Source organism: Hippopotamus amphibius, chromosome 1 (assembly GCF_030028045.1).
Source record: "Hippopotamus amphibius kiboko isolate mHipAmp2 chromosome 1, mHipAmp2.hap2, whole genome shotgun sequence".
In the NCBI taxonomy this organism is placed as follows: Eukaryota; Metazoa; Chordata; class Mammalia; order Artiodactyla; family Hippopotamidae; genus Hippopotamus; species Hippopotamus amphibius.
Genome location: NC_080186.1, coordinates 14,995,176 through 15,015,636, shown reverse-complemented (window position 1 = coordinate 15,015,636; position 20,461 = coordinate 14,995,176). Strand labels below are relative to the sequence as shown.

The 20,461-nt window shown below is 51.5% G+C and overlaps 1 protein-coding gene across 4 annotated transcripts in view; it reads left to right on the top strand.

Moving 5' to 3' along the window:
* The window catches only part of TMCO4 (transmembrane and coiled-coil domains 4), a 102,232-nt gene that overhangs the window by 40,395 nt on the left and 41,376 nt on the right, over positions 1-20,461 (top strand). For all 4 annotated transcript variants that reach the window (XR_009047911.1, XM_057698165.1, XM_057698170.1 and 1 more), the window contains exons 6-12: positions 2,065-2,197; positions 9,886-9,983; positions 10,221-10,364; positions 11,195-11,314; positions 15,357-15,521; positions 16,387-16,523; positions 17,830-17,914. Coding sequence is in view for 3 of the 4 variants with exons in the window: in XM_057698165.1 (XP_057554148.1) it covers positions 2,065-2,197; positions 9,886-9,983; positions 10,221-10,364; positions 11,195-11,314; positions 15,357-15,521; positions 16,387-16,523; positions 17,830-17,914 (882 nt within the window). In the remaining variant the exon portion in view is untranslated. The remainder of the gene's footprint in view (positions 1-2,064; positions 2,198-9,885; positions 9,984-10,220; positions 10,365-11,194; positions 11,315-15,356; positions 15,522-16,386; positions 16,524-17,829; positions 17,915-20,461) is intronic.

Below are 20,461 nucleotides of genomic sequence, written 5' to 3'. Positions count from 1 at the left end.
ATCATGCCACTTCCCCCAGGCATGAGTGCACCCAGACCTTCTCGGATCAGGAGCTTGCTAGTTAGAACAAGTGCAAAGGCCCTGGGACAGGAATGAGCTTGGCTTCTTGGTGGGACAAATTACTGGTGGATGAAACAGGGAAGCAGTAGAAGGTGAGCTGAGAGAGAGTGGCAGGAGGGGACCAGATAATGTACAGTCTTGCAGACCATGGGAAGAAGTATGGATTTTATTCTAAGTGTGTTGGGGAGTTTTAAGTTGGGGAAGAGAACTCCAATCAGATTTATGACTTCATCCTTCAAGCTGCTGCGTGGCAAATAGAGTGTGGGGGCAAGAGTAGTGAAAGATGAGAAACCAGGGAGATGGCTGGTTCTTAAAAAGTGATAGCAGTCACGGTGACCGTGGCAGCAGAGATGGGGAGCTGAGGTCAGACTCAGGATACATTTTGGAGGTGCAGCTGTCAACATTAGCCAGTATATTGGATGTCAGTGGAGGGGCAACAAGAAAAATCAAAAGCGATGCCCAGGCTTTTGGCCTGAGCCCCAAGTTGGGCTTTTTATTGAGACATGATGGATTGGCCCTTGAGGAGTGAGTTGGCTACCTGGCAGGTTGTCCTGGGTAGCCCAGGACTCCTGCCCCATCTCCACCACTCACCACCTGCCTTACATAGAACTGTACCTTCAAGTCCAGCAGCCTGGCTGTCAAGGTCCTTGAAATGACCCTTACACGAGGCTGACGTTCCCGAGTCCCATGCCTGAGGGACTTTGGAACCTTGGAAGTTAAACCTTGGAAGGTTTTAATCACCTGTGCATCTGGCAGTCTGTATTCCAGAAACTGAATCACGGCAGCCTTGACCAATGGAGTATGAATTAGTAGCTGGTTATAATTGCCACCAATTAATCACCATGGCCAAGTCTTGTGAACTTCCACAGGTCGATTATGACCTGTGTGCAGTAGTCTGTGATCCTCGGAGGGAGGGAGCAGGGAGCTCCTTTATTCGTGGAAATTTAGCTGATCAGTAACGCCAAGGCACAGCCTGTGGGTGTCTGTTTCCTGACACGTAGACAGCTTCTTATCCGGGGAGGCAGCCAAGGGCAGCTGGGCAGGTTCCGCCAGAACACAGCTCGCCCTGGGGACCCTGGTTCAGGAAAGGCTCTGGTTTATTTTGCAGAAGCTGAGGTCGTCGTAGCTACGACGACCTTAGTATAAAATTACTGTGCAGCATTGCAGACACCCAGCAGAGGCCAGTTCTGCCACGTTCATTAAAGGCCTGTCGTGGACCCAGAGTCCTCTCCGTGAAGCTCTGTGAGATGACTTACAATTTCCACTTCCACCTGAGCGAGGATGAGCTTTGCCCAAGGTTAGACACACAAATAGAATCCGTACCCAGGCCTGTCAGGTCATTAATTGAACACATTCTTTGTGCCAGGAGCTCTCCTAAGGACTGACGATAGAACAGTGCAGAGTCTATACTTACAGAGTTTATACTTTGGGGGCAGAGACAAACAAAAGTAAATGGATACGATGTCCGAGCAGGGCGAGCTCTGTGCCGGACAAAATACGGGACAGAGGGGTAGCGTAAGGGGCGCAGGGGGATCAGGAAGGCCTCTCTGGGCAGGAGGCGTTTGAGCAGAGACCTGAATGAGGAAGAGGGGGAGCCTCACGAGAAAGGCTGTGGAATGAGCCTTCCCGGTGGTAGAAACAGCAAGTGCGAAGGCTCCGTGGCAGGAATGGTCTAGAAGGTGAGGTTGCAGAGTTGGCCAGGGGCCTTGTAGGTCATGGTAGAGTTGGATTTGGTTCTAGTCATGATATCACCTCCTTAACAGCTTTGGGGTGTGAAAAATTGATCTTTGCTAATTTGGCAAAAATGCCACCTTGCTTCTGATTCGGATGTGTAAGAGTTGCACACCGCTCCTCCCAGGAAGCTGTGCTCTTGTTCAGCCAACTGGTTCTCAGGGGGCTGTGCATGTAGGACGTGTCTGGGGTTTGGGTTTCATCTGTTGCACTGCTGTTCACATCTCTGTGCTTAGAAGCAGAACTGATTCCCTGCTCTTTCTCTCTTTCGAGGGCGCTATGATGCTCGGGCCCGAGTCCTCGTTTGTCACATGACCTCCCTCCTCCGAGTGCCCTTGGAGGAGCTGGATCTCCTGGAAGAGACGTTCCTCGAGAGCCTGAAGGAAACCAAAGAGGAGGAATCTGAGTAAGGGAGCCCTGTGACCCCGGCCCCGCCTGCCAGGAATCGAGGACCTCCACTTTTCAGATAACAGAGTCCTGTCTCTCCCCTCCTCCCATTAAGAGATGATGCACTGAGGGACATCCCTGGTGGTCCAGTGAGTAAGACTGCGAGCTCCCAGCACAGGGGTGCCTGGGTTCGATCCCTGGTCAGGGAACTAGATCCCACATGCCTGCCTCAACTAAGGAGCCCATGTACCGCAACTAAGCAGCAGGCCACTGCAACTAAGATCCAGCACAACCAAATAAATGAATTAATTTAAAAAAAGAAATTTAAAAAAAATAAAAGAGATGGTGCACTGGGGTGGAAAGACACTGGACAAAGAGTCCCAGTGCAGCCCTGACTCGCTGTGTGGCGTTAGCAAGTTGCTTCCCCTCTCTGGGCCTCCATCCTCATTTGCAGGCCGGAAGAGGGATTGAATGGATGATTGCTAAGGGCCGTGAGTTTGTGACTTGAACATGCTGTGGGCCCAACACCCCACTCCACCTCGGCTCTTGCGACACCACGTCCGGGGGCCAGAGTGGCCTGGGTTCAAATCCCACCTCTGACACCTATTTGCTTTTTGACCTTGGGCAGGTGGCCCCCTTTTCTCTAATCCATAATATCCTTGTCTGTAAAATAGGAATAAGAATAGCATCCTCTTGGGTCATTGTGGAAAACAAATGCAATCATGTTATCAAGTGCTCGGCCCAGGGCTGACACAGAGCAAGGGCTTGGTACATATGAGGCTTTCCCTTCCCCCACACGCCCCCGTACCTGTCAGCTGTCGCAGGGCTTTGCTATCTGTGTATGGTCAGGTGTGCATCAACGGAAATTTTCCTGGTAACTTGGACAGAGCTCAGCTCTTTGCAGGACGCCTTACACAGGATCTAATCCCAGGCAATAAATCAATCCCAGTCACAGCCTAATTGTGGGCTCCTTGCACCAGGCACATCTCCCAGCCTTGGGTGTTGTTCGACCATGGAGGCTTCCTTTGAACAGCCAGGCTGTGCCAGTCCAGCCCAGCTGGGAACTTAGCTTTGAAGCCAAGTTCAGAACTGGAGCCGCCCTCCCACCAGGGTTTGTTAGGGCAAAGGGAGGGGGTGGTTTCCTTGAGAAAGGAGGAAACTTGGTCTGTTGAAATAACCTGCAAATAGACTTGTTTTCACTCCCAGAGCTGTGTCAATAGAGAAACACCTGGATCCAGGCCAGTTACCATAATCACAAGGGCCGCCCAGAACCTTTGGCTATGTTGGACATTTGTAGCATTTCAAGTATGCCTTGAAATGAGGGAAATCTATTGTCATTTGTTTGGAAATCTATTGTCAGAAAGAAACATATTACCCAGAGGGTCTGTTCTGACAATACCAGTAATGCCAGATCAGGCAATATGTAAGACAGAGCCCAGCTCTGCCACTTACCAGCCGTATGATCCTGACCAAAGTATTTAACTTCTCTGGGCCTCAGTTTCCTCACCTGCAAATGGGGGTAATAATAGCACCCTCGTCATAGGGTTCTTGTGGGGCTCAAATGAGTTTCTACACATAAAGTGCTTCAAGCAGGCTTTGCACAGAGTTACTAGTTGAGAAATATCAACATCTGCTATAGTACTAGTATCATTGCTGTTATTGCTGTGTGTGGGCCATTTCCTCAGAAAAATACTTTAGAGGTGTCATTTTTTAACTTAATTTTAGGAACTTTGGCGACCTCTCAGGTTCTTCCTGTGGTCTCTGGAAGGGTCTGAGATGCAGGGAAGCATAGGGACTGGTCAGCTGAGGGACCTGGTTCTCTGTTTGATTCTGCTGCTAAGTCTCTGTGTGGCCCTGGGCACGTTGCTTTCCCTCTCTGGGCACCAGCACCAGTTTTTTTCCACCTGTACAAGTAGAGGATCGAGTTGTATGTAGGTTTCTTTTAACTGTAAGGTTTTGTGTTTCTGCAAGGTGAGCTTCTAACTCAGCATCCCAAGGTGCTCCTTTGCAGCTGAGGTTCAGGGTGTGCTGCACCGCCTTTCTGTTCTTGGGTCTCCATCTGAGCCCTGAGGCCATCCAGGCTTCCCCTGCTTGTTTGGTGACTTCTCTGTGCCTCAGTTTCTTCATCTCTAGCACAGGGATAGTGGTAGCATCTCCATCATAGGGCTGTCAAGAGGGTTAGTAATTAATACACATCAAGAGCTTGGACCAGCGCCTGGCACATAGTAAGCGTTAGCGAATGCCGTGCTGGGGGTTGATGTGCATCCCGTCATAATAACATGGTCAACATCTAACCTGTATTGAGTGTTCTCTAGATGCAGGTACAGGATACCATTCACTACATGCTCATCACAATCCCCTGAGGCTTTTGCAGAGGAAGAAACAGAACGTCGGAAGGTGACATGACTCACCCAGGGTCACCCAGGTGGTCAGGGGCACCATCTGATTCAAATTCCTTATCCAGTCTGAACGTCACTTACTGCATCACTCAAGACATGGTCAAGGATCCTGGGTTTCCTCCTTAATTCTGAAAAAGGCAGTAAAGATAATTCTTTTATGGGGCTTTCTGAGCTTTTACGAGGAATGTGTCTCTAGACTCCCCAGAGATAAGCGCTCCCTCTCTATTGACTGGAGAAGGTGACTTTAAAAAAAGAAAAAGGTGATAGTGAGGACAGGAAGGGTAAGGAACACCGTCTCGTGGGAGATAAGGTGGCAGTGAGGGAAATTTCTTCGTGGAACCATGAGCTGGGCAGTGTGGGTGTCTTTGCTCTTTATAAGCTATCTGTGACTTCAGCCTGGGATTTGGCCCAAATCTGCGTTTTGGCTTCAGCCTGTGTCTTTGGGGGGCTGACAAGGAATGCTGCCGGCTCAAGGTCCCCTCTGGCATCCCGGGTCATGCGTGTGGCCAGTGGCTATATGAAGGCATAGATTGCCATGGTGCCTAGCCAGCAGGCAGAGGCAGTAATAGGAACAGGGCTTCACTGGCTTTAGTGTTGTGCTTTGAATTCTCACTTCCCAATATAGGAAGCATTGTAGATGTAACTCAGAGCCAGCATCTCCTCTTGTGTTTTATTTTTTAAAAAATTTATTTACTTATTTATTTGTTTATTGGCTGCATTGGGTCTTTGTTGCTGCACGGGCTTTCTCTAGTTGCGGTGAGCGGGGGTTACAGTTCATTGTGATGCGCAGGCTTATTGCAATAGCTTCTCTTGTTGCAGAGCGTGGGCTCTAGGCGCGCGGGCTTAAGTAGTTGTGGCATATGGGCTCGGTAGTTGTGGCTTGTGGGCTCTAGAACTCAGGCTCAGTAGTTGTGGCACACAGACTTAGTTGCTCCGCAGCATGTGGGATCTTCCTGGACCAGGGCTTGAACCCATGTCCCCTGCATTGGCAGGCGGATTCCTAACCACTGTACCGCCAGGGAAGTCCCTGCTTTATTTTTATTTATTTATTTATTTATTTATTGGTTGCACTGGGTTTTAGTTGCCACAGATGGGCTCCTTAGTTGCAGCTCACTGGCTCCTTAGTTGTGGCAGGTGGGCTTCCTAGTTGCAGCTCCAGGGCTCCTTAATTGCAGCAGACAGGCTCCTCAGTTGTGGCATGCGAACTCAATTGCAGCACACATGTGGAATCTAGTTCCCTGACCAGGGATTGAACCCGGGCCACCTGCGTTGGGAGCGTGGAGTCTTATCCACTGCGCCACCAGGGAAGTCCCTCCTCTTGTACTTTAGATGTTGAAATTCAATCAGACAATTGAAGTTTTGCAGGAGTGAAATGCTGTGATAATTAATGATTAATGGGAAAGCTATTCATTTTATGTACACAACAGTTATTAAGATTGTTCAAGTGCTTAAGAAAATCGATTGGCAATTCAGGCGTACATTAAGAGAGGGTGCCTTAGCTAAATAACTTTAGGGAAAATATGATATTCTTTTTGATTCAGCAAGTGTTTATAAAAATTTCAATAATAATACAAAGCAGAATACTGGAGATTAGAGTATATCATCCATCCAGTCTTTATAAAATTGATCTGATATACTAGCATTCATACATTTAAATTTAAATAAAACAACTTCAAGAACTATATTTACTCTTTAGTTATTTTAGCCCCTTTAGGCTATGAGTTTCCCCTTGCATAAACTCAGCTAAAAGTGATGACTGTCTAGTACCCCAGATGTGCAGGTGTCACTGTTGGAACAATCTAGAAGCAGACGGTGCTAAGAAATGTCAAGGGCACCCACTCAAGAATTTGACGATGTTAATAATAATAAATCTATAGTAATCATGAAAATGTTATACCGTCCTAGATTTGTTCTACTATCTCAGAAATTTCATTCTTGATGGTGATTGGCCTACACTTTGCCTAAATATTTTATTTAGCCAAAATGTATGTGCCCTCTGGTTTTCATAGAAATGGACAGTGAGGGGAGACTAGATCACTGCAGCGGTAGTCACATCCAATTCTTGTTGGAATGGGAGGTTCTTTTCAAGAAATGTCTTCTGAGCCCCATCCAGGTGCCATCCCAGGGCCAGCTGCTGAGGGTGGAGCTCAGGAAAGGCTTGATCTGTGTCCTGAGGGTTTAGCCCTATGATTCTCAAACTTCAGATAATTAGACAGCTTGTTAGAGGTAGGTTTCCTCACCCAGGAAGCAGTGCTTTTAACAGCTAACCCCTGGGGATTCTGATGCAGTTGATCCAAAGCCCACCCTTTGAAAATCAATGGTCTAGAATTATAGGCTAATACGGTACAGAGGGTTAGGGAGGCCTGGAGTCAGAGCAGGTAGGCAGCCTTAAGGCTCAGGCAGGCTTCCTGGAGGAGGTGACTCTGGAACGATGAGTAATGTTTAACCAGACAAAGGAAGGTGAGAAGGTCCTGGGCAGCCAAGGGCCAGCAGGAGCACAGGACTGAGGCATAAGCAGTGTGCCTGCAGGCAGTTCATTGTTTCTGGAGAGTAAAGTGTAAGTTAGGAATTGAACGATGAGGCTGTGAAGAAGGCAGGGGCCAGGTCACGGGGGTCTTGAGTGTCCTGCTGGAGAGGTGACACTATCCTCAAGGCAGAAGGAGGATCAGGAGGGAAGGAGAGGAGGGGGCAGACAGTCACTGTTACATTTCCTGCTTGACATTGGTCACATGGCGGTGCTGTCATCATCCTCCCCTTTCCAGTCCCTAAGTGAGAAGATTGAGGCTCAGAAAAATCAGGTGAGCCAGCAAGATCATGGCAGAGCTGGACTCAAACACCCCAATTTCCAGACTCTTTCCCAGGCAGTGTTTGTTGAATGAGATGCTGCTGGTTCACAGAGCCAGCAGCTCGTGGCCCGTGTGTGTTCCTCGTATAAGCCCTCAGCAGCTGGAATTTTTCTGAGGCCTTGAACTCTGCCAAAAGCAACTAATTTCCAGCCTTCCTGTTTGCCCCCAGTGGTGCAAGCAATTAAGGGCCAAAGTATATCTCCAGCCCATGTTGAGGAGGAAATTATGATAACATGGAAGGAATCGTTCTAGCGATAAACATACTGAGCGATTACAGTATACCAGTCACCGTATGTGGACTGTCTCATTTAGCCCTCCCAATACCCCTGGGGATTCAGGGCTCTTATTATTCCCACTTCATGGATGAGGAAACTCGGACAGGACAATTAATTTGTACATAATCCCAAGGTTAGTAAGTGGCTCTGTCTAGCACGATAGGCTAGGTTTTGCTGCAGGAACAAATGACCTCTGCGTCTCAATGGCTTATAGTAACAAAGGTGCGTTTCTTGCAGGTTGGCTGTGGCTTTAGTCCACACTGTCTTGGTTCTGGGTCCCAGGTTGACAGAGTGACCTCTCTCAGGAGTGTTGCTCGTCTCAGGGCAGAGCAAAAGGAGACTTATCAGGCCCCTGCACTGACTCGTAAAGATTTTGATGTAAGTGATGTATATCCCTTCCACCTACTGACTAAAGCCGGTCATGGGGCCGCTCAGCTCCACAGGGAGGAAATGTATCCTTTTCCTGTAGGGAGGACCAGTGCAGGAGAGATAACTGAACATCTGGAGAATGAGGGAGGATTCAAGCCTAGTTTACCGCCTTTGAAACCTGACACCTGAACCCATGCCCTTCATCACCATCCTGCCTTCCCCTTTGCATGTGGTTCAGCTTCTTCCCACAAGTCTGTGTGGATTTCAGTCATGAAAAACCAGCACCTGTGATCCTGGAGGATTGGTTTCCACTCAGCAGTGAAGCAACCGAGAAGTGCTATGCTGTACCCCCAGGAGGTGCTTAGGGGAAAGTTGGTTGAGGTGAGCGGGCAGACAACCAAAAAGCACAGCAGCTCTCCAAATGCCCATCTCAAATCCAACATCTTTTCACTGACCGGAAGACTAACTGTTTCTTGCTATCACGTATGGTTCCGAAGACAAGAGATGGGAAGGAAACAGTTCTGGTTGAGTACTGCGTTGTTCTGCTTGCTGACACACAAAAGCACCAGCCCGCTGTCCGCTCCCATAAAAGTTTGTGGATCGAAGGGATGAATGGAAGCTTTATAAACCAGCAGCCTTATGAGGGAGATGTTCTTAGCCCCATTTTTACCAAAGGGGGAACTGAGTTTCAGGGAGATGGAGTTTCATGGTAACAGCCGCGGTTTCGGTCCCCACTTGCAGGGCCTACCGTCAAGCACAGAGCTTAATAGACGTTCTCTTCGCTGACCCCCACGGCCACGCAGGAGGCGGGTGCTCTTATCCCGGACCTCGTCTGTGATATGCAGAATAAAACTGCTTCCAGGATAAGATAAACCATTCGAAGTGCAAAGCACAGTGGCAGGCATGTTGGAAGTCCTTCATAAATATTAACCCTGCTTTTATTATCACTGTCATCTGCCGTCACTCTACACATTGAGTTGTTGTCCAAACTCCAAGTTCAGTTCAGAGTTCGCACTGGTGGTGACTGCACTGCCCCACCTTTGTCTCCCGTCCTGCTCCTTATTGCCTCAAAACAGCGAGGGCTGAATGTCGGACAGGAAAGTTGGGCTTGGTGGCACTCCCAGGCCACCCTCGGGATTCACCTGACCCCAGTTTACTCTAAATGCTTCTTCCCTTTTGCTACATTTTGTCTCTTTCAAACTTCAAGTCTGAACGATTCTAACTATTGCCCCAAGGCCAAGGTCTCCAGTACAGACATGTCTCTAACCCATGTTTGAAAAGGTAATTCTGCGTATATTTAGAGTGTACAATTTGGTATCTCTAAATATATGCAGTTTATTGTCTGTTAACTGTATCTCAATAAAAGTTCTTAAAAAAAAAAAAGAAAGAAAGAAAAGAAAATTCTGAAGGAAACTGGTGTCCAGATATCCCAGAGAGAGGTGGGCTCTGATGGCAGAGTGGGGGGAGAGGAAGGAAGGAGTAAGGTGACAGAGCCTGGGACTGTATCTGGTACTCATTCTGGGTCCATGTGTGTAAAGATATTCTTGTGCTTCTTTTGCCATTATTATTATTTTTTTGTCTTTTCGTTGTTCAAACTGCAACCATGTTAGGATGGATCCGTTGGGTAAGTAGCACATCCCGTGTACTGGGATTCCCCAGCTGGGTTTTAGAATGTTTTCAGCTTTTTAAAACCTTGGTACCTTGCTCTGCATGACAGAGCACCCAGCACTGATCCCAGTTTGGAGGGTTGGTGAGGTGGGGAGGTGTCAAGGGATCCCAGACACAGCCAGCCCTAGAGAGCGACCTCTTCTCCCCCAGAACGGCCGAGGCATCCCGGAAGAAGAGAGAAAACAGGAGGAAATGGAAGCGCTATCTCCTGATAGGCCTGGCGACTGTGGGAGGCGGGACAGTGATCGGTAAGATGAGATGGTAGCATGTGGCCAGGGCAATGCAGCGTGAGGGGTGACGCCAGGCTGGGAGCGAGAGTGGGGAGCGTAGGGGGATCAGCAGGGCGGGGGCCCCTCCCCCACCCCCCCGCATGCACACGGTAGGTGTGTTCCCTAGTGGTGTCCGTGGGCAGCTGGTGGAGGAAGACCCCCGCAGGCCGCGTCCTCACTCCCACCTCTGCCCACCGTGGGCTGCTTTCCTTGCAGGCGTGACTGGGGGTCTGGCTGCTCCTCTGGTTGCCGCCGGGGCCGCCACGATCATTGGCAGCGCCGGGGCGGCGGCCCTGGGCTCAGTGGCTGGCATAGCCGTCATGACCTCGCTGTTCGGTGCGGCTGGAGCCGGCCTGACAGGTAAGGTTCCAGAGGAGTGGTGGCTGGGAGGGGCGTGCAGCCCGGGTGGCCCAGCTCCTTAAGGGACAAACCCAGATTCCCGCCAGCGAGGGCTTCCCGGGAGACGGAGGAGGAGGAGGACGCGGCTTTTCTCACGCCATCTCCCAGCACCGCCGGAACTTACAGCAGGTTCCCAGAGACCTGGGTGGGAGGCTTGGCATGGGTCAGGGGGAGGGCTGAGTTTGAGAAACTGCACCTTTTGTAGACTTTTTAGGAAAGGTCTAGACCTGCTTGTCACCATCCAGGAAGTTTCCAGGCAGGTCGCCTCAGAGACACTTGAGCTTCCTCATGTAAGAGAACACACGGCTACTCCTCATCTACCAGCCTCACCTGGGGGAGTGTTTCCAAATCAAATGTGTCGTAGCCCCCAATCACACACAGGGTTTCCTGCTCCATTCCCCAGGTGGCACATTGCTTCCCACATGGACCATCATGGTCAGTTCAAACCACTTTTACTGAGAGGGGTATGTTACACTCCTGAAGTCCGCGGGCAGGAAGAAGATGTAGTACCCACTGAATCAGGACAGAGTGGCGATATGGGCTTGGGCTCCGAGTTTCAACCCCAGCTCTGCCACTCGGGCTCGTCAGCCTTTGGAAGCCTCTTACTCTCATCTGCAATCAGGGACGATAATGGCACTGACCTTAATGAGTTCAAAAACGAGACATTTGCCGCGGGACGGGGCACGTGGTTGGCACTCACTGTGAGTGTGTGAGTGCACAGAGCCGCTCCCACTAACATTCCCCAGGGTCCCCAGTCACCCCCGTTCTCATTTTTGTATCTGGGTCTTTAGGGTACAAGATGAAGAAGCGTGTCGGGGCCATTGAAGAGTTCACATTTCTGCCTCTGACAGAAGGCAGGCAGCTGCACATCACCGTCGCCATCACGGGGTGGCTGGCATCCGGCAAATACCGTGAGGACTGGGGCAGAAAAGGATGTGGAGGGGGGTGGGTGTTGGCTGAGCTGGGTCTGTTGCTGTGGGCCAGACCCTGGCCTAGGCTCTTGCCTGTGTATGTCTTTAGGGGGTGGGTAGTGGGGACCCATTTTTCAGAGGAGGAAACTGAGGCTCAGAGGTGAGATGACTTCATCCCACATCGGTTTTCCCATCCATCCATCCATCAGCTGTCCATCCATCCATCCATCTTCCCATTCATCCACCATCCATTCATCCATCCATCCATCCACCCACCCATCCACCCCTCAATCCATCCCTTCAGCAGTGTTTATAGAGCACTGTGCACACCATGTGCCAGACACTGAGCCAGGCCCTAGGCTTTCAGTGGTGAGCAGCAGTTATGGCCTCTGCTCCCATGGAACATACGGTCCAAGGCAGAAGACAGATGACTGAGCAAGCTTTTTGGATGGCACAGTGGGGGAAGCACAGGGTGTTTCTGGGGAGTGAGGGAAAAGTTACTGGAGGAAGAGACATTTACGCAAGGGCTAGCTGGAAATTAGCCAGATAAAGAAGGAGAAAGCAGTGAGTACCAAGCAAAAGGGCAGCATGTAGAAAGGCCGGGTGATGCAAAAGAAGCACAGGATGGCTGGAGCAAGGAGCTAGAAGGCAGGAGTGTGGGCGGGGCCAGATCACACAGGAGCACATGCTCTCTGGCAAGGAGTCTGAATTTATCCTCAAAGCAAGTGGAAGATAGCAGAGGACTTTCAACACGTAAGTAAGAAATCAGAACGTCTTGGCTGTGTGACCTCAGGCAATGTACTTCACCTCTCTGTGCCTTGGTTGCTTCATGCGTAAAATAGAACAAATTATCCTTGCCTTTCCAGGTACCCCAAAGATTAAATTAAACAAGGTAACGTGTGGAAGGCGCCTGATTTTTAGTGACATTCCACAAACGTTAGTTCCCTTTGCTGCTCTAATTTGAATGAATGTGTTTTGGGGGGGATTCTGACCAGGGTGGCACGGAGGAAGAAGGCCATGGTCCACTTACTGCTGACTCACTTTTGCAAGTGCCCAGTGTGAGGCTCAGCAAACAGGTCATCAATCAGAGAGAGAGCAGGGTGGGCCAAGGAGCCTGGAGCATCCTGACCAGATACACGCACTCAGAGCCTCCTGGGTTCCCAAGTGGCTGGGACCCAAGGGCGGAAGCCACAGCTCTTCTAAACAGCGCAGAAGGAAGCAGGTGAGAAAACGCCCAGGCTCTGTTCAGAGGCGTTACTGGGCGCCGGAATCTTATTGCTGTGTGCCTGCCAGGGCCCGTCCCCACACAGCGTGTCTCTAACGCTGACTGAGCACCTAGCACCCTGAGTCAGGCATTTCAGCCACGCACCAGGAGCTTGATCCTCACAGCCACCCTCTGAGGTGGGGGCTGTTCCTATCCTGATCTGGACAAAGAGGAAACCTAAAGGGATCACGTGGCAGACAAGTGGCATGTGCAGGATTCGAACCCAGGTCTCCTGACCCACAGTTCACAGGTTTCTCTTCATTTGTTTCACGCTACCATCCACTGCTACAGAAAGGCCGAGACAGGAAGGAAGAAGCAACAGTCTAAGTGAAGGAATTTGCAGTTCTGACCAGTATGGAGTGCAAATCCCTCATGGTTGTTTTAACCCCCCTTGCTGGGTGGGCCCCAGGTCAAAGTCAAGTTCATTCGGAGGGGAGGAAATTGTCATCAGTGTTCTCCTCCAGCAGCCTAGTGCCATGTGCTCCCCAGGCAGAGGGGGTGGTTACAAGAAATGTAACCGAGTTAGATGAAGTTCAGGAGGGAAATGAGTCACCTCGTCCTGCCTCCTTGATGGCCAGGAAAGAAGTCTTGTGTCATCATAGGCTTGCTTCTGCGTGTAATGGGAATAAATGGGCTCTCTTGGGTCTGCCCCTTTATTAAACAAGGTTGTGTGTAATCATGATAATCGCTTTGTAGCTCACCACTAAGCCAGGCATTCTGCATGCATTGGCTCACTTCGTCCCTCACTTCCAGGTGGGCACCATGATCACCCCCATTTTACAGATGAAGAAACTGAGGCTGATAAGGGCTGCCCGGGGTCGCCTCGCTAGTCAGGGACTGGGGCACGGCTCACCCACCTTCTGTCTGGCTCCATAGTCCATGTTCTTGGCCACAAGGTGATAGAATGCAGTACAGCGCTTTACAGTTTACATAATGCTTTTCGTGCAGCCTCTCACGTGATCCCCATGACACCTGTGAGTCAGATGCCATCATTCCATTCTAACAGGTGTAGAAACGGAGGCTCAGGAGGGCAGCTTGCCTTGCTGTGAGTCTTGCAACCAGGAAGCTGCCGAGCTGGGTCCAGAGCCTAGGCCAGCGTCACATCCCGTCCCCCACTCCCCTAGTCCCACAGTCTGTGCCCGCCATCCTCTCTCTGGCCTGGCTGTCTCCTCCTCCACAACTAGAGGCTGCTATAGAGCTGTGACAGGGTCCCTGCAGAGTGGGGAGCAGCCCCTTGGTGGTCTGTGTGTCAGCAGAGCACCCTCAGGTTGGGACGAGGCCTTTGGGTCGGGCAGGTCGAGGCGTTGGGCTGAGCCAGAACCAGAAGGCTCTGGGAAGCTGGCTGCACTCATCCTGTTTTCATGAGGCTTTGGGAATCGAGCACTTGGCAGACAGACTGCAGGACAGACGTGCACTAAACAGATGACGCAAAAGTAAATGGATAATTGCAGACTGTGATGAGAACTCAGGGCGAAAAAGTTCAAGGTGCGTTAGATCATCAGAGGGGCCAGGGAGCTTCCCCGGGGATCAAGCAAATGAGCTAGAAGCTCAGAGACAAGTAAGGGTGGGAGGTAACTCGGGCCACGGGCAGAAATGCACAGAGCCCCTCAGGGCTCCCACGGCCCGGGAACAAGTGAATACGTGACGTTTGCATGGCCCTCTCCCTCCCCGGACTGAGAGCTCTTTGTCTGGGTGGCTCGGTCTCCTCAGCTGTAAAATGGGCTAATTGTGGGGCCCCATTTCAGAGGCTATAGAGAGGATTAAATCAGAGAGTCCATGGGAAAGCGCTCAGCACAGAGCTGCCCAGCACTTAGTACCTGCTCACTAAACGTTTCCTATGACGATTGGTGTCTGTATCCTCAGGGTCAAGCTCCAGGCCTGGCATAGTCTAGGTACCCAGTTAGCATTTGCGGTGTGAATGGATGAATGAATGAATGAATGAATGAACAAACAAACAAAATCAAAAGTATGTGTTTCCGGAGGGTAACGCGATGGTCAATGAGGCTGTGAAGGAGGCAGGGGCCAGGTCACGGGGGGCCTGAATGTCCTGCTGGAGAGGTGACAGTATCCTCAAGGCAGAGCGAGGACCAGGAGAGAGGGAGAAAGAGGGGCAGGTAGTCACTGTTATATTTTCCTGCTTGACATTGGTCACATGGGGGTGCTGTCATCATCTTCGCATTTCCAGTCTCTAAGTGAGAAAATTGAGGCTCAGAAAAACCGGGTGAGCCAGCAAGATCATGGCAGAGCTGGGCTCAAGCACCTCTGCCCCAGATTTGCAGACTCTTTCCCAGGCAGTGTCTGCTGAATGAGATGCTGCTGGTTCCCAGAGCCAGCCGCTCGTGGCCCCCGTGTGTTCCTCTCGTGTGCCTTCAGCATCCTGGATGCCAGAATTACTGCAGAGTGAGAGAAAACAACACTTTACATACATAGTAGTTGGAATACTTAATTCTTACAACTATTCTATGAAAGGAGATAAATATTGGTCTCCCTACTTAACAGCTAAGCAAAGTGAGGCTCAGTGTGGTATAGTGACCCAGTTCACCCAGCTGCTAGTGAATGCAGGAGCTGGGTCTCAAACCCCAGCCTGCCGACTTGCAGGGTAGCCCTGTGCGCCATCTGGGGGCACATCTGCTATCAGCTGGAGCTCACTGGCAGGGGGTGGGCCTCTTGTCTCCCCGCAAGGGTAAGTGGGCTCCTGTTGCTACCTGTCTGGGAAAAGGGTAGCAGGGCTTCCATATCACAGACAGGAGAGACCCCACCTACCTGTGCTCTCCCCAGGCACCTTCAGCGCCCCATGGGCTGCCCTGGCGCGCAGCCGTGAGCAGTACTGCCTGGCGTGGGAGGCCAAGTACCTGATGGAGCTCGGCAACGCCCTGGAGACCATCCTCAGCGGTCTTGCCAACATGGTGGCCCAGGAGGCCCTGAAGTACACAGTGTTGTCTGGTAAGCCTCCCCTCTCCCCCACCAGCAGCATCTCCACCACTCCCAGCCCACACTGGTTGCATACCTTTGCATGCCTAAGGCCCCCACTGAGCTAGGAACTATGCTGGTCCCTAGGGTCCTGTCTGTGAAAAGGTTATGGTCTTCATGGGGGGAGACAGATAAACAACCAATCACATTATCACATAGTGTATCAGTTAGCAATTGCTGTGTAACAAGCCACCCCATAACCTAGAGACTTAAAATAACAACTGTTTATCATAGTAGCTCAGGAGTGTTGAGGCTTCATTTGGCTGATCTTTGCTGAGCCTACTCTTGCATCTGTGGGTCAGCTGACTGTCTACTGATCTAGGCTGGCCTTGCCTGAGGCAACCAGGCCACTCGGCTCTGCTCCATTTGTCTCTCCTCCCCATCCTGGGGTGGCAGGCTAGCCCAAACCCATGGTAGAAGTGCACTAGAGGCACAAGTCCGTCTCAAGCCTCGCATCCAGTAAAATCTCATTGGCCAAAGCAAGTCACATGACTGAGCCTAGGGTGGATGGGCAGGGCAGGCACAGGGGTCACTGCAGAGTTATGAGGCAAAGTGGGAGGATGCAGGGTGGAGTGACAAATTGGGGCCGCCTCTGGAATCTCACACATGGCAGATGCTTGAGCATAAGAGATCTCGTCCGTGTATCAGAAATGCAAGAGCTTCAGTTTTCTTCTGTACTATTTAGCAGTTTGACAAAACTTGGAAAACTTACAGATTCCAAGATAGAGACTGCATATGTTCACTCAGGCATCCATTAGCCAGCCAATCACTTCCCTAGAAGGACCCCCCACCTGCCCCCACCTCCACCACCTTCATTCCCAATATCCCTTCTCCCCAGGCATCGTGGCTGCCCTGACCTGGCCAGCCTCACTCCTCAGTGTTGCCAACGTCATCGACAACCCCTGGGGTGTGTGTCTCCATCGATCAGCAGAAGTTGGCAAGCACCTGGCCCACATCCTGCTCTCCCGGCAGCAGGTACCTGGGAATAGCCAGGGTGGTGGTGGGAAGAAGGAGGGGGGAGGGGAGGACAAGGAAACAGGGAAACAAGGAGCTGACTTGTGCATAGATGTCATACCTAAGACAAGCCCACCTGGGGGTAGCCTCGTGGCTTTGGGGGAGTGGGTGGTGGTCTTCACGGCTTCTCCAGTTCAAGTCACAGCAGCGTCCTGGGGTGGACCAGTAAGAATTATAGACTGTGCAGCTCTAGGAAGTTGTCAGGTGCGGACTGAATAACAGAGGCCTCTGCGGTTGTGGACAAGGCCAGCTGTTCCTTCGTAGAGGTATAGAGCTACCCTCTGAGCAGATCTCCAGTGGTCCAAATACCACGTGAAACGGTTAGGGCTCCATCCACATTCCAGACAGTCAGAGGTAGGAAGGTGGACGTGAGGGGCCTTTCACATCGCTTGGCCAGGACTCAGCCCTGCAGCCGTCCCTGGCTACAGGGCAGTTGGGGAAACTTAATTTTTGCCTGAGTAGCTGTGGGCCCAGAAAAACTCAGGAGTTCTATTACCAAGGACAAAAGGAGGATGAGGGTAGGGTGCTGACTGGTAGCCTTTGCCACAGAGTTCCTGCAGAATTGGAATACTGTAAAGCAGGGTCTTCTGTGGCAGTAAATGGAGGTGGGGTGGGGGGGAAAGTGGATGCACATATTGGCATAAACACAAGGGAAAGGAATAGAGTACTGAGACCACCTGGACCTTTGCAACTCATCTGTTCCTGCCCGCTCCTTCCACGTAGAACTTGTACCCAAATATCTCTCATGACTAAGCTGCCCTTCCTATGCGTTCTTTAGTCAGAAAATTCCTCTTTATATCTAATTTACTACTTCCTCTTATAGTTTAAGGCCAATATTTCATGCCCCCCCTTCCTATCTAAGAACAGAACAGTTGCCCCCATGTCACTCTGGCTTTTTCCTCATCTCCCCTGGGGGTACCTCCTGCCTCCTCTCCCAGCTCCAGAAGGGCCCCGCTTTACTGCAGCCATTTGCCACAAGGAGATGCAGAAGGAGGGGCGGCCTCTGGGTAATGGTTTGAGATGAAAGGGAATTAACCCAGCCAGACGCTGCCTGTCGAGGACAAAAAGATGCCCTCCTGCCTGAATAAGGGCCCTGACTCCCCTGATGGAGACATCAGAGCCCCGGGAGCGGGAACAGCGCAAGTGTGATTCATTCAGCGCGAGGCAGGCGCTGAGAAGGCTGCAAGGGCCACCACCGTAGGGGCTGATGTTTTCGTAGAACTGACTGTGCACCACACCCCCAACACCTGTGTCCTTTCTCCCCCAGGGCCGGCGGCCTGTCACCTTGATTGGCTTCAGCCTGGGAGCCAGAGTCATCTACTTTTGTCTGCAAGAGATGGCTCAGGAGAAAGGTAAGGCTGCCTCGTTGTCACGGGTGAGAACCCTTCCCGCATCCATCCCCCCAGGCCAGAGGTTCTGCACTAGAGGTCGTAAGTCTTGTGACTGTGTTCCCAGATCTTTTTTAAAAGTTTACAGTAGTTTGAAAAAGAAACAATGGTTATTTGGAAAATTGTTTATTTCTTCCATATGTAAATTAGAGTGGATGTGAGGTAGTCCTATAGAAATGGCCTTTGCGTTCTTGAGTGGGAGGGAAGAGGGTGAGAGGAGTCTGAAATCGGGGTGTTGGGAGGGCCAGGTTCCCCCTAAAGACTCTAGGGGAGAGCCCTGCCTCTTCCAGCTTCTGGTGGTGGCCCGCGTGGCAGGCGGTCCTCCGCTTGCAGATGCGACATCCCAGCCAGGCCTCGTCTTCACATCGCCTTCTCCTTTATGTCTTCTCTTCTCGTCTAAGGACAGGGTCAGTGGCTTTAGGGCCCGCTCAAATCTAGGATGGCCTCCTCTCAGGATCCCTCCCTAATTACATTCGTGTAACTTAATTACATCTGCGAAGACACCTTTTCCAAGTAAGGTCTCACTCACAGGTTCTGAATGGACACATCTTTGGTGGGGGTGGGGCGCCACCATTCAACCCGTTACAGACACCTTTGGGAGTGTGTCGTGCCGTCCAAACACATAGTTTCAGTGTTGATGGAGCGGAAGGCTTGAGGGCCCCTGCCCTGGGGCTCGGGTGGTTGAGGCCTCTAGGACTGAATGCCCGTTTGAGACATCTGTCAGCAGGGGCTGCCCGTAGGAGGAGGTCAGGGGGGTGGGGTGCAGAGCTTGGGGCGCTCTCAGTGGTCCACTGTTCGTGGGAGCCGGGCCAGCCTCTCTCCTGGTGTAGCACAGTAGCGGCAGCAGAGAGGATTCCTTCTCCGGATGCGGGGAGTAGCAGAGAACTTCCGGCGGTCTTTAATCTCACACACATTCTGTTTGTCAAAGCAAGTGACGACCAAGCCCTAGGTCAGCAGGGTGGGGCAGTGAGTTCTGTCCGCAGCAGAGGGGGTGAGGAGCAAATATTTGCCAAACGGTGATCCAGACTCTGACTTGGGGCCCGGCGGGGTGGGGGGGGGTAGTGAGGAGGGAATAAAGGAGGGCGAGGGCTTTGCAGGCAGCTGAGACCTGGGTCTGAGTCCCGCCTCTGCTCGGCTGGGGAGCCTGGATTGGGTAAGGACGCAGCCTCCCTGGACGTCCATCTCTCCATTTGCAAAAGCAGGTTCGTGTCACCTCTGGGCAGTAGCAAAGACCAGAGAGTGGAGGTCAGGCTGCCAGCCCAGTGCTGGGTCTTGGTCAGCACACCCTCTAGCAGCCTTTAGGCTGAGGTATCTCTGCCGGTGTGGTGGGTGGCTGCACGCACCCCCTGCTCTCTAAAGCTGCTCCCCCCAGGGAGGCCCCTGGAAAGCTGTCATCCTCTGTGCTGTCATCATTTTGCTCCTTTCCTGGCCATCCTTGCCCCAACCCATGCAGCAGACCATCCGCCGGGCTCCCCATTACCTGGATGTCTTATTAATAGGACCGATTCTCAATTCAGAGGAGAAAGGCATGTCTTTGGCTCCAGTTAGCATAAATTACAGGTTAACTTTAGATCGTTCATACAAGCCAAGTCTTCAGTTCCCCTGCTGAACGTATTGAATTAATTAACATTGATCACTTGGCCAAGGCCATCAGGATTGAGGTCGCCCGTCAGCTGCCTCCGGAATGTGAGGCTAGAAACGGATGTTCCTGCCCCTCAGCCTTTGTGGGGCGGGGATTCCCAAAGCAGCTTCCTTCCCGCCTCTTTCCTGGTCACTGCTCCCTCCCCTGGATCGTGGTGGCCCACCATTGAGAACTGGGGCATTGGTATCAGGCAGACCTGGATCTTGGTCCCAGTTTCGTCAGTGACGGCTGTGGGACCTTGGGCAAGTCACTTAACCTCTCTGAGCCTCAGCCTCCTCATCTGAAAGTGGGGCTTAGTACACTTACCTCGAAGGCTCCTCGAGAGATTAAAATGAGACGATGAATGTGAAAGTCCCTACAGCAATTTGGGTTCGCTCAGTAAACATTTCTTCTTCTAAACTCTAACCTGAGGACCTGCTATATACGGGGAACTATGCTGAGTGTCATGTGGATAGAGGCGGTTGTCATTTTGTGTATACTTTCTAGCACACATATTAGACCGTGAACTCCAGCTGGGCAAGATCTGCCTGTGCCCCACTGCCTGCCTGGCACCTGGCACATTCTGAGATCTCAGGAAGGTGGATGGACTTGACCTCGGGTGAGGGAATCAAGGTCGGGCTGACATGCTCAAGAGCCCGGTACAGACTCCCCATTCACCAGGCCACGCACTGAGCAGGATCCCAGTCTCCCTGCAACCCCTGGGGGGGCAGTTATTCTCCCTGCGTCAGGGATGAGAAAACTGAATGAGGCTGCGAGAAGAGCCAGAGCTGGAGTTTGACCCCAGGGCATCTGGCTCCAGGGCCCTCGCTCCTAACCACTATACTGTACTTTGCAGAGGATGCAGACCTTGAACCAAATTGGGGGTCCTC